Source organism: Phymastichus coffea, unplaced genomic scaffold, assembly GCF_024137745.1.
Source record: "Phymastichus coffea isolate CEN01 unplaced genomic scaffold, Cenicafe_Pcof_1.1 PCOF00085, whole genome shotgun sequence".
NCBI lineage: Eukaryota > Metazoa > Arthropoda > Insecta > Hymenoptera > Eulophidae > Phymastichus > Phymastichus coffea.
In genome coordinates, this window is record NW_026706896.1 from 163,494 (window position 1) to 180,169 (window position 16,676).

The 16,676-nt window shown below is 35.2% G+C and overlaps 1 protein-coding gene across 24 annotated transcripts in view; it reads right to left on the reverse strand.

Annotated features, from left to right (window-relative positions):
• Window positions 1–7,168: 7,168 nt before the first annotated feature.
• Window positions 7,169–16,676, reverse strand: part of LOC131669008 (liprin-alpha-1) — a 41,668-nt gene continuing 32,160 nt past the window's right edge. For 6 of the 24 annotated variants that reach the window (XM_058943551.1, XM_058943539.1, XM_058943541.1 and 3 more), the window contains 15 exons: window positions 16,351–16,398; window positions 15,301–15,543; window positions 13,805–13,987; window positions 12,666–12,758; window positions 11,930–12,084; window positions 11,224–11,271; window positions 10,595–10,918; window positions 10,208–10,234; window positions 8,856–9,111; window positions 8,572–8,720; window positions 8,274–8,486; window positions 7,946–8,209; window positions 7,705–7,861; window positions 7,525–7,641; window positions 7,169–7,440 (listed from right to left, as the gene is read on the reverse strand). In XM_058943551.1, the coding sequence (XP_058799534.1) occupies window positions 7,351–7,440; window positions 7,525–7,641; window positions 7,705–7,861; window positions 7,946–8,209; window positions 8,274–8,486; window positions 8,572–8,720; window positions 8,856–9,111; window positions 10,208–10,234; window positions 10,595–10,918; window positions 11,224–11,271; window positions 11,930–12,084; window positions 12,666–12,758; window positions 13,805–13,987; window positions 15,301–15,543; window positions 16,351–16,398 (2,367 nt within the window). In that variant the 3' untranslated portion in view covers window positions 7,169–7,350. The remainder of the gene's footprint in view (window positions 7,441–7,524; window positions 7,642–7,704; window positions 7,862–7,945; window positions 8,210–8,273; window positions 8,487–8,571; window positions 8,721–8,855; window positions 9,112–10,207; window positions 10,235–10,594; window positions 10,919–11,223; window positions 11,272–11,929; window positions 12,085–12,665; window positions 12,759–13,804; window positions 13,988–15,300; window positions 15,544–16,350; window positions 16,399–16,676) is intronic. The other 18 variants (XM_058943561.1, XM_058943549.1, XM_058943545.1 and 15 more) reach the window with 17 other exon arrangements.

Sequence of the window (16,676 nt, forward strand, 5' to 3'; positions counted from 1 at the left end):
TCAGAAGAAAAGTCTTTAGAAAGGCAATTATATTTATGTATCATTATCTCGAAACTTTATTAATGCGTTTATTATATCTATTACTATAGTATATTTATGATTTTGTATTATCTATTTATTGTATCCTACCCACTATATTTGACAGGATAATTACAAATGAATGAATCTTGTTTTTTTATTTTATTTTATATATATACTTACAGTTTCTTGAGAAGCATGGTTTGTTTATCCGACTGCAAAGTTTAACTTCACCTGAAGCTTGTGCAATTCGCACTTCAACCATTTATTGCTTTTCCTTTCAGCAAATAGTTTCTAATAATATATATATATATATATATATATATATATATATATATAATATTGTTTTTATAGTTTGCAACAGAATATTAATTATTCGCGTATAATTTTTATATAGTACTTACGCGTTTTAATCCAGCATTTTTTGCCTTGTACCACTCTAAATTGTTTTGTATGGATATCTGTAACACGCGCGCGCACACACACACACACACACACATATATTTAATATCAATTATAGATTTTATCATACTAAAACAAATCAATTTTAAAAAATTATAAACAAAACTTGCTACTCTTGTTCTATATATACGGCATTATCGTAATTCCTAGAAAATACTAATATATAGATATACTGATATATCCATACGAGCATATATATCACATCTTATAATACGTATGTAGCCGCGCGCACGCGTGCCATAGTATTTTTCATACTAGTGCGACAAAATGATGACCCTTGTGTAAATTTTCCGTACGAGCGAAGCTAAAGCGATTAAGTGTTTTTCGGTATAGGTGCAATGCGATTTTAAGCGCGGTTGCTTTTCCGAGCGCGCGTCAAACCGGTCGTTATTTTCTTGCAGAAGTGTTGAAGAAATAAACAAATTATAATATTATTGAATCTACTGTACTTTGCATCAACAACAACTGGGTTTGATTCATTGGATTGATGTACACTTGTCGCCACCGCCGATGCACCTTGAACTACCGACGAATCTTTTTGTTCTTCCATCGGCGCGTAAGCTGCACTTCAACAAATACTATATTCAATAAAATACTTTTCTTATTACTACTAACACACACACACTTTATTTTGTCGCTTACACTTTCTTTGTCGGTCAAATTTCACATGATGCACTCAACACACGTGGGAAGTCTATACGGACTGTAACACACCCCCCTTACCCTAGCCTGCAACGTGTAATGGACAGTGAAAAAAAAATACCATTCGAAATATCTCTAATTGAACCCTCCAAAAATGCTCATTATTTTAATTGAACGCCTTCAGTTGTCCCAAAAAAAATTAAAAACTATGATAATTTTTTCGTTTTTTTCAACTGCGATATCCTTACTAATACTTAATATTTTTGCAAAGAAACAAGGCAAAACAATTGAACCCTTGCTCGTTTTAATTGCACCCCTGTTACTTTTTCAAAATTATTAATATATATGTCAAAAACAATCTAATTTTATTGTATGGTCTTTCCAAATAGATGGGTTATTGGGTTATTTAAAAAGTTAGTTTATTAAAAAAAAATTATTAAAACATAGAGTTAACAGATGTAGTTGATAACAAAAAATTTCAATTTGTACATTAATTGAACGTTCAAAATAATATATTTCAGATGATAATCAAATCTTTATACCAATAACCCAATAAATATTCATTTCGGAAAAAACATTGTATAAACCCAACCCAATATACGCAGAAATAGGTGATCTGCTAACTACACGTTAAATTTATGGATATCTTGAATAAACAATAATAGTAGTCTTATAACAATTTCTATTCATTTAATTCGTATTCATAATCATTCATTTAATTTCATAATCTGATTGCGATCATTTAAGAAGTCGTAAAGTTGCTAAACATGCCCTATTATTTTGTTTAGATAACATCAATGCTGTAAATTCTTGGCGTCAAATAAATAATTGCATTTATTTAAGTCGTCATAAAGGATTTGTTGTATCAGTTGACAATTTAATAAAAGACCTGATGAGGCTGGAAGGCAAACAAGCGAAACTTTGTCATAATTAAATGTATATATTTATTTGATTGGATTTTTAGGTGTCACTCTTAATAAACTTTGAAATATAATTTATTAGATCTATAAATTGAAAGAAATTATTGATCATGTGAGTTCAATTTTCCAAATGAAAAACTTAGGTGAACCCAAACGTTTCTAGGAATGTGTATTAATAGATATAGATGTGATATAATATTAACTATTAAACAGACTGAATACATTCAAATGGTCTTAGAAAGGTTTGGTATGGTAGATTGCAATCATCATGACCACCTATGATTACTTGATAAGCTAAAGGTAAGAAAATTACCCAGGATAAGGACAAAACTAAAAGAAAATTAAATGTTCCATATAGAGAAGCCATGGGATGTATATCTTATTTGGCAAATGCTTCACGACCGGACATTTCGTTCGCTACAAATTTTCTTTCGCGAAAGCAGTCTAATTCTACTGAGGAAGATTGGTTAGATGTCAAAGAGTACTAAGATACTTAAGTGGAACTGTTACATCAATTGACATAATATGTAAGTAATCTTGTACAAAATGAAAATATGGGATATAAAATTTATTATATAATTAATCAAATGTTTTCAATGACAATTAATGTTTATTGTATCAATAACAAAGATTATCAAGATTAGAAAAAGGAGACAATAAACGAACGAGTAAGTGAAAGAAAGAAAACGGATGGAAATAGCAAGTGACCTAACGAAATATGGAGAGGCTTTTTGATGAAACTCATTACAGCACTCGCCTCCGATTCGTACTGTGAATTTTAGTTTTGTCAAAAAACCTTTGCGCACTCGTTAGGAAATATACCAATGTAGGTAGCAAAGAATAGTGTTAGGATATGAAGAACAACTAGGTTTGCAAGGCGAAATATTTTTACACAGACGTTTTTCTTTATTTTTTAATTGCTTTGAACAATCATCCTTTCAAAAAAGCGTAATTTGATGAAGGAAAATCATTGTTATAGATGGTCCACACCTTTTTTTTTCTTTAAATTTCAATCAACTCTTTCTCTTTGTATGAGGTTTACATAAAACTCATGTCATCGCATTATTAGAAAGTCTCGACTCTCGTAATCACTCTTATTTTTTAATTCTTGAATCGCATCTTAATCTAACTTTAAATTCGCCGGCCTAACATATCCTGATTTCTCGCTGTTCTATGTACCTATCGTCTAATTTTCATGACGCAATCTTTTTGCCTAATATCGTACGATATGTCTTAGACCACATCACAATCATCCACATTTGATGAAATTCGCTGTGCAATTATTAGTTTTTCACTGCTCACATAAATTTTGTATAACAATTCACCTAATGTTACGCCCTTATTAATATCCGATTTTGAAAATTTGCTTTACATCATATTGCATTACGAATTAACCTTTCCACAAATTGTATTACATAGCTTCGAAATTTTTCCCACTAATTTAAATTCAAAAATTAATTTGATATTAATGCATAATCATTATTTTTTAAATAAACATTTACATATTTACCGCTTGGTTCTCGAAAATATATTTACACAAGTACAATACAATACTCTAGCTATAATTTTCATGAGTTGAAAAATTATTCAAAATTTCTTTCTCGTTGTCTGTCTTGATGTAAAAACAGGTTTTTTATTTAAATGATTGATTTTTATCTTTTAAGATGTCTGAAAAAAGAGCCTTTACTTCTTAAAGTTAAATCAAATTATCAAATACTGTAGACTCTCGCACTGTCTGAAAATTTATATGTCAAAAATGAACTATTGCTAAGAATTCTATCAGAAATTTCAAAATATTTTCCTTCAAATAATCGAATTTATAATAAATACAATATTTGAAATGAACATACGTTCAAATAAAACGACAGATTACAAAAATAGGTATACATAATAATAACAGCAGGAATTCTATAAATTTCATTTTGAACATATTAATTATTTTCATCTAACCTTGTGACTTTCTGATTCTGAATCACACAATCGTCACACATAATCGTCTCAGTCTCTTCAAATGAATAACATATGATTGCAAAAGCATTATCAAGAGTCTGTCAAACGTGTACAAAAATTACTTCCAGCCAATACGTTTTTACGAGAGAACGTGAATTTCTGGATTCCACATCAAAGTTTAAATGTCACTGTTCTGGTTATCTTATTTTACTCTTGCGATTGAAAGCATCCTTTGGAATGTTTGGATGTGTTTTTGCGTGCCGGTTAATAATTTTTCTATATGAGCTAGCATTAATTACAAAAGAAAGTTCAGTCATCTACAGACTGCGAACATTTTCGAAAAGGACAAAAGTAGTTCAGGGCTCTCTGCAAATATGTTTAAAATAAACTACTGGTTGCCCTTTATTACTTTGCGTATTACATGAGGAATAACAATAGTAAAAATAAATATTAGAAAAGAGATGCTGAAATTACTAAAATATGCAGATTAACGACCAAACAAATTGAATAAGTTAGATAACAAATGAATCTTTTGGTAGTAAAGAATATTTGTAATAAACATTGAATCTTAGGGCCTTCATTGCATGTAATTTGCATGTATTTTTCAAAGATGCAGTATACCTGATAAATTTGTTTAGCATTTATCATTTGGAATGCATAAATATAATATGAGAACATACATTTTCACACCTTTTCGAAAAGTCGCACTAAATATGGAGTTACAACGAATGAACAGCTTGCATGATCATTCCGCGGGAAACAAACATTAACAACAGTGATCTTTTAAGTATCAACAATATTAACAACATCGGCATCATAATTCTATAATCATCATTATTGTGATCGTCATTATTACCATTTCTTTTTTTAGTGATCATTGTCTTTTTTAGCTTTCTTCCTCTTAATTTTCATTTTTAATCCAATATACGCACTTATCGTATATAATATATTCATTTATACTTGTGTATATGTAACCATAATTAAACTACTTGTATCATCCAAATGATTAATGACTTTACATCTATCTTTCTTCAATCATCAAAACATTGTTTTCATTTGTTTTCCTCGTATCTGTTTCAGATTTCCAATTTTCGTTCTACATTACGCAAGTAAACAAACAAATCTATAGTGTACGTGATTTATAAACTGTTTATAAATCGGCGATTTGCAAGTTACATTGCAAACAGTTGTGCACGTACTCCAATACGTCTCCTTTTATCGATATTATATTTTTATCCAATGTCTCAATAATTTATCTTATATCTTCCAAACGAAATCATAAAGTTTCAGAGGGTTCACACAAAAAAATTGTAGGAAATAAAGAAAAAAATGTTTTTCAATAATAATACTGTAATTTGCATTATTTAACAAATTTACAAAACATGATTTAAAAACATAATGATTATTTCTTATTCCGTATAAACAAGAGTTCATTTTCTGCACAAACAGTAACTCTCTCATTAATGACTCATATAGATTACATTCTGCCATTGTGCAATGACAATGTCAATTCATACACTTAAAATTGATTCTCTCTTGTTAAACAAACAATATTAGAAATGGTAAAATGGATTGATGCATACAATCATTTTTTTGTTAAAATATAAAACAGTGGAGTTCGCATACTGCTGCATCTAATTCATTATTATTTAATTAGCATTTACGTTTATACATATTAAGTTCATACTCTTATACCTAGTTATGCAGCAATGAATATTTTGGTATAAAATGACTGTTTAGTTCCATCTCTGGAGGATAACGAAGAAAACCTCTATTCACTCATTATTTTTATAGCTCAGTCCGTAGTTTATATCGCTTGTATGAAATTATGTAAATGTGAGAATACCTTGACAGAAAAATTTGTACATTTTGTAATATTAAAACTATGAACAAACTGAAATCGCACGATGTACCATTAAAAGACCTAAGAAATTAAGTTTATATAAAAAATTAAGTTTTTCATGAAAAAATTTAAAATAAGCTAGAAAATGAAGATTAAAAAAAATTTTTCTGTAAGGTACTAGTTTTCAGCCTAACATTAGTGAATAAAATTTTTTTATAATAAATACGTTATCAAGACTCTGTATACATAAACTTATCCCAAAAAATTTTCGAAGAATAATCAAGGTGGTGAATTATAATTAAAATCAGTGAATAATTAAAGTAGTGTTCTAATGGAAATCACCTATTAAAAAAGTAAAATTATTTTGCAACAATTTAAATTCAAACGGAAATTGAAAATTATTTACAAACAAAATTTTCACCTCAGTGAAATTATAGATATAAAAATGCTACTACTTCTGTTACCGACATTGAACGATTGTTTGAATACCTTTCCAACTTAATCAAATTATCAACCAATACAACAAGAAAAATCGTATAAAGATCTGAAGTATGCATTTGTATACAGTTTTGTGTTTCGACGAGTCTCCATATTCAGTACCGTTGAGGCACAGAAGTTCATAATATAGGACGCTCTTTCTGGTTGATTTCGGTAATTGTATTAGAGAAAACGGTGGTTCATTTCGACACTTATTAGTAACGATTAATACTGAACATTTTTTGAAACTTCGTTACTTCGTTTATACTAGTAATTGTTCAACACTCGACTTTGTGCGCGGCACGATATAACCGAATCTCTGTTATACCGATTTAGAGTACGGTACTTTGTTTACGTATAAGATTGTGATTAGTTCAAGCAGCGGGGGAAGTATAGTAACAAAATGCACGTACAAAATGTTACGCTTTGTTTGTTTTGTCAGATGCGTAGGTATGCCATCCAGACAAGTTTTATTGTCACGAAAGTTCGTAACGAAAAGTTAAGTGGCTTTTGACAAAACAAGGTACAATTTATATAATCGTTATCCTTATATATATATATATATATATATATATATATATATATATATATATATATATAAAATCTTTCCCGTTGACGCTTATGGCGGCACATACTTAATGTAGTAATGATAGCGTACTATTTTTCGGTATCTATTCGAGATTGTATGATTTTTTTCTCTTTTGTTTAATGGTTAACTATTTTCCCTACTAAGAATATATGACACGCCGTATTAGACTCACTGTGATAGCTTGAGTTAAGAGCATTTTTTTTCTTTCAACATCTCGTTGTCGCATGCTTATCATTTATGTATTATACTAGAACCATATAAATAGGATTTGTTTTTTTTTCTTCAGAGTCGTATAGTTTCACACTCCGATGACTCGCAAACATGCCCTTTAATGCGAAACACAAAGCTCTTAAATAATTGTTGTGATACATTTGCGCGCATACAGTAGTTATAGCTGGGGTTTCGGACTAGATATTAGGTTCGAGGTTTGAAAGCCTCGACGGGATTGATCAGGACTTCATGCTATTTGCATCCTCGAGTCGCCTCTCCGTTCCCACGGTCAATAGATTTGCAAATTCCATTTCTAACACTTGTCGAGCCTGAAATATTGTGATTATCGTTATAAAACTCATTCTCGAGCTGAAATACTTTACTCAAGATATATTTATTTGTTAAACGTTTACCTGCATATTTTGAGTAGGAATTTGTAGCTGTAGAGCGAAACTATTGGCATCGAAGCTATCGTCCAGAGCGATAAGGGCACCATGAACTCCAGACTCAAGAAGATGGTTTGCGTATTCCTGTTAATATATGGCGATTATTGCCATCGTTTGCTTGAAATAATGAGTAAATATATAACTCACCTTCAAGCCGATAGACTGCACCCATCTTATAACACGATCATTACTCCAAACGAGCACGTCAACGTTCGCACCCTCAGCCATACGCCTCCTATCTTCTAATTGCTGTCTATCGTAATTCAATCTCTTTAGGCAGGAAATACCGTATTGCAAACTCGTTCTGTAAGGTTAAAAGAAAATGACGGTAAACGACATGAAAGCCGGATAGGCGTGAGCAAGCGAGCAATTAAGATGTACAAATTACCTATGAAAATTATCAACCATACGAAGTTGACCTCTGAGGTCCTTTTTGTTGAGGTGATCGAGCATTCTGGCGTCTACAAGGCACTCCATAAAGGTAGAGCGGTACTGAGGTAACCCGAGGCTTGGTAACCAGTAGTTGCCAATCCACTCGTGGTTCATATCGCCGAAGGCCAGTGTTGACCTCGACGTCTTAGGGGCGGAGGGGCTAGTTAACGAGACCATCTCCTGAATCGCCAGCCTCAGTTTCAGTCGATGCAATGGATTGCTAGACAAACAGGCGGTTAAAATATCGATCGTTACGGTGCGCTTGGTAGGCAATCAAATAATACCTGATGCCAATCTCGCGCTGGATCTCAGTGTCACTAAGGGCGCTCATGATGGCGCCGCTCTTGACATTAGCGCGGCAGGCCGCTACGTACCAAGCGGGCATTCCCACCCAAAGTTCCAACCAAGCGACAATCGTTGGCCCATTCCACAGGGCGAACGGCGTACCAGCTTTCATGGCCTCGGTCAGCAGCTCATGCCTCGACGTGTCCAGCATGCTACGAGCCAAGCAAACGACCATTTAGTATTTTTCATAAGAATGTACCTGTTTGGCGGTGTCCAACAACTAGGACATGAATTTACCTCTTCTTTTTTCGGCGGTCGAAGTCGCCTTTATTGGAAAGAGTTCCCGCCACTGTACCAGCTGCGATCTCTCCATAGTCAGGATCCGGTGTGCTGACACCACCCATAACCATATCACCGGGCATAGTTGCGTCTTTGCCTTTATTGATCTACAAGCACGAGTTTTGTAGGAAATACATTGTTCTCAAACTCTTAGAATAAGCCGTTCACTTAGTATTGTTGAAAAAAAAAAGAAAGAAAGAAAGACAGTGTGTTAGATGAAAGAGTAGCCTAGGAGAGCAAACCTTATCCTTTTTGCTGAAAAATCTGCCAAGACTGCTCTTGATGCCCTTCTTCTTTTGAGCAGCGGCGACAGCGGCGGCTGTGGCTGGACTCATGTTAGTGGGCATATGGTGGTACTGATGGGTGACCACGTTGTACTGTCCGATCGGCAGTCCGCAGGCGAGGTTGTTTTTGTGCAGGCTGTCCTGGCTACTGTGTCGCGAGGACAATGGGGACGGAGTCCCAGAATTGAGTGCCCCATTGTTAGGATGCCCATGCCTGCATTGTATGGTACGCTAATCTAGTCCACTATGTTTCTACTTCTAGCTCAATAGCACACGAGCGCACGAGCCAAACAAGCCAATGCTGCCTTTTGCTTTTTTCTTATCTAATTTCTTAATTATAGCGAGCAGCAAGATGCTGATTTTGTTTTCGTTTTTTTTTCTTTTACTTGTTTTGAATGGCTGGATGTTCAGTAACCAATATGAATAATAGTATTTCTCGAAATAACAAAGTAAATCAAGCACGCGGCACAAATTAAAAAAATGTAAAAAATAATAGTTTTTTTTTTTTAAACTAACCAGCATTGGTTTTGAAAATGAAAAAAGCATTGAAACGATGCGCGTTGCAGTTAATAAATAAACGTAATTTTGATCGAGCACAGTCCACCTATTAAAAACTAATATTCATCTAATTCTAATTTCTAACATTCAAGAAAAAAATATCTAAACACCAAACGTAAAACAGCCAAATTGTTGATTGCGCTATGCCATATTGTCTAATTGAATTAAAAAAGCAGCATTGTGTGTATGAAAGCAGCTTAATGATATGACGACAGACGCTAATGCTCGTCTAGCAGCGAGGCTTCAAAGGTAGCAATTATACATGAGCGTCTGTGCGCGAGTATACATATCTACAGATGAACGTAGATATATGTATGTACGGCATGACAAGAGACTTACAAGGGAACTTACAGAGTTTGTGGGCAAGTATCTAGATGTGATGCCATAATTAGCATTTAAATGCTTCGCAGTTCTGGGTGATTACCAATATTACAAACTCTCAAGACTAAGCGATGATCTATGTATATAGATAGACTATAGGACTTTAATCAATCTCAAGTATGCTAGTATGAAAATGTTTTTCACGAGTTTCCTAGAATGACCGATGCAATTCCTAGGATGATTTTCATTCAAGTCAGAAGCCCATCTTAAAGCAAAACCATGACATTTCTGATCATGTCATGAAATAATATTCAGTTAGAATATTTTTCCCAGTGGAATCGAAAGAGCTTACAAGGACTTCTGAGCTCATTCATAATGATCATGATATAAACAGCTTTTAGCTGAAAGAGTTAAATTCATAATATACCTACTCGGAGATGCAGTTTAGGCACAAAAACCTGTAAACACATTGAGCTGTAGACCAATTTTGCATGTTTATTTGAGTTTCAAACTAAAATGCAGAGATTTTAATTTGGGCAGTTTTACTCTTATTTACGTTGCTAGAAAACAACTGTTTAGAAGCTCTTTGCTAAATTTGAAGGGTTTCAAATAATCTATAATTTTAACGTCACCATTTACTCGTGTTTTCAGACAATTGATCAGTGAGAAGTATAAATAAAAGTGTAACTGCGGCTTGAATCTCTGCAGCAGCTATGGTAGTCAGTAGTTTTTTTCGGAGGATCGAGAAACAAAAGGAATGAGCGTGGGCAGAAAGAAATAAAGTAAGATAGGATGAGAGTAGAGTGTGAAAACGCCACCTTGGTCTGAAAGTATATCGAGACTTGGGAGTTTGTCGTTGGTGCTGTGCACTCGTAAGTTCCCTGGTCTGTCTGAGGCAGCGGTGCCTGTCGTGGGCGATTGGGCAGGCTTGGACGTAACGAGAAGGACTGCTCGAGTCGCTGCTGTAGAGTAACTGCTCGCAGTCCAAGGCAGCTGCAGCAGTCTCGTAGTCATCGACGTCCGACTCGCCGATCACGCGACCTTCCATCAGCATTGCTAAGCACACACACTTTTCATCCACCCCGATCTTCCCTCCTCCTCCTTCTTGTCTTCCTCCCTTTCTATATATCCTTCCCCTCTTGCTTTGTTACATCAGTGCGTTATACAGCTGTGTTATTCATACTTGGATCATGTCATCGAATAGGACTCATTTTTTCCGCCAATAGTAGCGAAGGTGGGCCGAAAAATTGAGTCGGTTTTGCAATGTCAAATAAAGCCTAAGAGTGAAGTGAGAGAGGAGAAATATTTGGGGTTGTGAGGGTTACCGTCGGAATCTAGATGAAAATGCCCAAGGCTGCCCATTGCCTGACCGAAAATGCCGTAAAGGTCTGCATAGTGCAGTGTAGAATCATAAGAGAAGCATGCAGCGTCAAAATTATTAATTAACCTGTGCATGGAGTAACCACCGCTTGGGAATCCGCTTTGTCCGGTGCGTCTGCTTGTGCGGCGCGTAGCATTGAAGATTAAAACATAGAAAAGCAAAAACCTCGGTTAAAGCTCGATAAGCTCGATAGCAGCTATAGCAGTAACGCTTTGTTTGCCCGCCGCCGCCAGAGGAGAGATGTCTCTGCTTGCTGTTGTTTAATTAAAACCGATTGGCAAATTGATCTCCTCGAGCGACCGCTTAAGCTTTTGAACCACTCTGTGTGAGACTGTGTCGAGTGCGCGTGTGTGCGTGTGCATTGTTCATCGGACGAGCACGCGAAAGCTCATTATTTTCGACGAGCAGGCTCAAGCAGATATCGCTGCACCTATACGTGCACAGTGCACACACACGCGCGCGCGCGCGCCCGCGCGAAACCAACCCTTGGTTGTCGCAGCCAGGGTGGCATTGTGCATTGAAATGCCTACGTTTGACAAATGTGACGCAATCTTGTGCTCTCTTTCACAGAGTTATTTTCTCTAAGAGTACTACTCAGGCGTGACACAAAGAAATCTCCAGTACCGGCTCGCGCATCCTCCGAAATTCACGAGATACTCGCGCGAGCACGGCCGACCAATTTGCACGTCGACGCATCTGGCAAGTCGGCCAAACGTGCTCGCGGAAATGATGCGTCTAAAGGACGACGGCAATGGTAGTTGCTATGACATACCTTCGTAACTCTTCTTGACTGTTGGCCAACGCCTGAGCGACGCGCTCGAGTCTGATGGACCTGGCGGTGAGTGGCGATGCGGCCTCGCTGCCGCCGCTTCCTAAGCCAGTTTGACTCTCCGACAGCGAATGAAGCTCGTCGCCAGACAGCTGCAACTGCCACAGGCAGAAAGCATTATTCTATACTTATATTGCCGACCTAGTGAGTAGCTGAATAGCCTTACGAAGCTTTTCTCGGTGCACTTTATGTTTTCACATTTTTAAATTGAGTCAAACAATTGCTGCGATGTCCACTAAATACTCTGTCATTGCAGCATCATTTAACTTTGCGCGGTGACGCAGCTACTTTTGTAGCGAATTTCATTCAGTTTATTTTCATTATTCATAAGTTTCTGTTGTCGCAGGTAAATGTATCCGATGTACTTACACTAAAATAAGATATTTTCAAATTCAAATGCATTTACCTTTTTGAAGTGAGGTTATATATTATGAAAAATAGAATCTTCTGCGAAAGTTAATTGACAATTAGTTGATTTTGAATCATCTATTTTTCATAACGTTATCTTTTTAATTGTTATACAAAGAACATAGTTATCCTATGAATCACAACAAACAAATTATGAGAAAACAAGATTGAAAGACCTTGCGAAAGAAAAGAAAAACGAAAACACGAGGGAAATAAAAAAGATAAGAGAAGAAGTCCTACGATCTCCTAGTGATGAGGAGAGCTAACGAACCTGGCTCGCAGGAAGTGACTCGGAGAGTTGACCGGGGCTAGCCAAAGACGCGGCGTATTGATGAAGATGTGCTGGGGACATTGACGCTGGTGCCTGAAACACCAAGTTCAACGTCCGCCAAACCACTCGTTGCAGTTCTCGACCAACAATATTTGCCTGATTAACCTTGTTTCATCTAAACTTTTTCTCTCTCTAATCAAGTGCCAATATATCATACATTCCCTTTTTCAAATTGGGTTCTCTCAGAGACTAACAAGCTTTTTGTTTTTGTACTCTTTTAATCTTCATGCAAGGTTTCGCTAATCATTTACCAAATACTTTTGGTGGAAAAATTTTTGCTGAGTACATATTACTTTATTTAAAAAATCAATGAAGCATTATACAGAAACGTAATACTTCACGTCAAGCATAAAATAAAGACAAGAATCACAATCATTCAAGTTTTTAAATGGAAAATAATCATGGCACACCGAGTTATTTTGGAAAACTTTATTCAAGCGGTAACATTGAAGAGTCATTCCCGTAAAGCTTTACGATTGTGAGCATTTTTCCACCAATGGGTGCAACAACTGTGTACGAGAACTAAGAGTGATTTTTGCTTAGTATAGTAGAGTTATGCAAAAGAGAGATCAAGAGAAAGATCGAGAGAGAGAGAGAGAGAGAGAGAGAGAGAGAGAGAGAGAGAGAGAGAGAGAGAGAGAGAGAGAGAGAGAGAGAGAGAGAGAGAAGGAGAAAAGATACAGAAGAATATGAGACAGAAAGTTAAAGTATAAGAATAAGAATAAATGACAACGCGAAAAGTCCAGAGACGAACGACAATGCGCAGAGAGTATGGATAGAGTAGCAAGTATAGGAGTAGTAGTAGTAGTAGTAGTAGTAGTAGTAGTAGTAGTAGTAGTAGTAGTAGTAGTAGCAGTAGTAGCAGTGAAAGGTGTAGTACAAGTAATGTACATGTATACAGAGACAGAGATAGTCAGAGTATATAAGCTTGAACACGCAACTAATGGCTAAGAACGCAAGAAACCATGAAGTATATATAAGTAAGTATTTAAAGGTATTGATACATATAAAAGTATATATATATATATAGGGTAGACTGGCATGGAGGTTTGTTGTTGTTTGTAGTAGTAATTACTCACAGTATGGTACTTGTGCAAGTAGTCTCGGTTGGGGCTGTGATGTGATTTTGGGGTGGATCTGCCACTAAGTGGAGGAGAAGCACGCTCGAGACTTCGGCCTCGTGCTAATAAATTCATATGTTCCAAACTACCCACCCTTGACTCCAGCTCTTCCGCTCGCGCCTCTGTACTTTGCTTTTCCTCCTACGAGGATGCATTAACAAAACGTTTTTTTCATGAATCTATGAACAATGCCCTGCGCCTTTCTCCAGCACGAGAGAAACTGCGCTTTATGATAATACATGATACATAATTTAGTGAATTGCGCCATGAATGATAAAGTTTCGTTACACAGTGGCCACCCATAGACATTGTGTCATTCAAAACACACGATTCCATGTAGTGACGCTGAAAACATTGGAACATTTTGGATTGCAGCAATAAAATTTACAGGAAAATTATTTACCAAAAGAATGGCCACTATGTAAAATTTTAAATAAAATTATAAGATGAATATTATATAGACAATTTATTATGCAAATATAATCTCAATTAATTTTAATATTTTCATTCATTTTATAAAAATTGTAAAGATATTCAATACGAAATTACAAATCAATAGAAGAAAGCTTTACTGAACGTACAAGAAAAATAATAATTTTGCAAATTAATATCTTACATATTCATGCAATTTTCATTTTGAAAAGTTATAATTTGATTATTTTTTAATATAATATTTCACAAAAGTCGATTTACAGTTACAATATAAGAATTGATAAACAAAAATTACTGCAATAAGAAGAGCATAAAAAGAAAAAGATGATTCGATAAAAATAAAAAAACAATGAAAATGATCGATAATGACACATTAAGGTTTACGTGGTCGTTTTTGCTGACAAAGGGCTTCGTTGCATCTCCCTTGAGGATTTGTAAATAATAAAAGTTCTAATAAACTTGACGTGCATTAAAAAATTGTATAAAGATAAAAGTGCAAAACAGAAATCGTTGAAATCAGCTAAAATAGTATTTTTGTCTATAAAATTGAAAAGTAAGTACAATGCGACAGCAGATTCGAGAGTATTCAAAAACTACTTGTAATTCATAGCTCATTTCTAAAATATATTCATTCATCGATGAAATTCATGCGTTTCTGGTAAAAAAAGTTGTTTATTGTGTTTGATGTAGCAGTTTAGCTTTATTTATCGTACGAGATAAGTTACCAAAAACAGTTGCTGATAAAATTGTATGTATCACATTAATTTTGAAATGCCGTTCGCTTAAGTAAAGAGTATTCAAAGAGCAAAAACAGCTGTAAAAGACTGCTACAACACATATTTTTTTCACCAAGAGGTCGTAAAGTAATAAACACTAAATAGAAATCCTTCGTAAACGCTAGTGTGTAGACAATATCTCTCTGCTCAGTGTATGTATACATAAGATATGTGGTATATTGTGAATGTGCATGGTAGTATATCAGTACTTTGGCAGCACAGGCAACTAAGGAGGGTCGGTCGTACCTGAATCAGCCTTATTTCATTGTTGATAGCGTCTAGCTGCTCCTGCAGCATGAGAGCGAGAGTCTGGGCGTCGGTGTGCCCGGTGGGGCTAATGACGTCGGCGGCGCAACTCAGCAGAGACTCGTTGTCGCCATCACCCTCGGCATCGCTCGACACATCAAATGCCTGCTGTACGTTCGCAAGCACGTGAGCTTGCTGCAACTTCTCCCATTCCTGCTCGGCCAACGTTCGCGCGATGTAACCCTATGTGCCCACACCCAAGATGAAAATCGTTAGAGACGCATCTTTATTGCTCCGTGCTGCTGTTGCTGCTGTTGCTGCTGCATTTTTCGCCACTTGATTGGCGAACGCAACTCGTTACATATTGCGGATAGCGTCTTGTATAGCCATTTTCAGCCACAATATAATTTACGCATATACTATCCGCAATAATTTTCCGAGGTCTTTGGAAGCCATCAAGTGCGAAGCACGTCAAGCTTTGACGTCAGCGGGGATATCATATATTACGTTCGCTTGTTAATGACGATGAATATAATATACCTAGTGATATAATTACTTAAAAGATAAACATTCAGAATAAATGTGTGAACTATGATGGACAATCGTCGATAGAAACATCTGATTGAGACTTAATGATGTTCATATAGGGTCGATACATTTTGAGCATTCGATGCGATAACCTTAGAAAAATGTTAAAATGAAAAATTGAAAAATAGACGATGCGTTTGCTATCAAGATCTGTTGATATTATAGCTGCTATTGTTAAAAAAAAGTGAAGAATACTAAGCGGTTGATAACTAGAGTCTAATGAAGGACTATTAATACGTATAAAAAAGTATGCTTTTGATGTTCAAACAAAATATGTACAACAGTACCGTCATGGAGGTGACAACATATATATATATATATATATATATATATATATATATATATATATACATACACATACACACACACACTGTCAATTAGTATACAAATGATTCATCTTGGTTAAAAAATCACAAAGATTAAAAATGATTGTTCTATATAAGTTCTATTGGCGATGCTCACCAATGGATAGGGATCAGGTGGCACGAGTCCGAAGCTCTTTCTATACCACTTTGGTACAAACGAACAGATTAAATTGTTATAGTTTTTCAATTATAACTTATTTCTAAATTTATATAAAGTACGCAACTATGGCTTGAATCATCTGACAATCGACGTTAAATTTTTAAACAGAATATATACAGAAGCAAAGTTTATTTGATAAATGGATTTTAGTATATCATAGCATACTTTATAATTAGTATAGTTTATTACTCTCACAATTTTATATGTCAATGAAAATCGTTTTGTAAGTAGTTTTCGAAACGTCGTCTAATGTTGGGCGACAG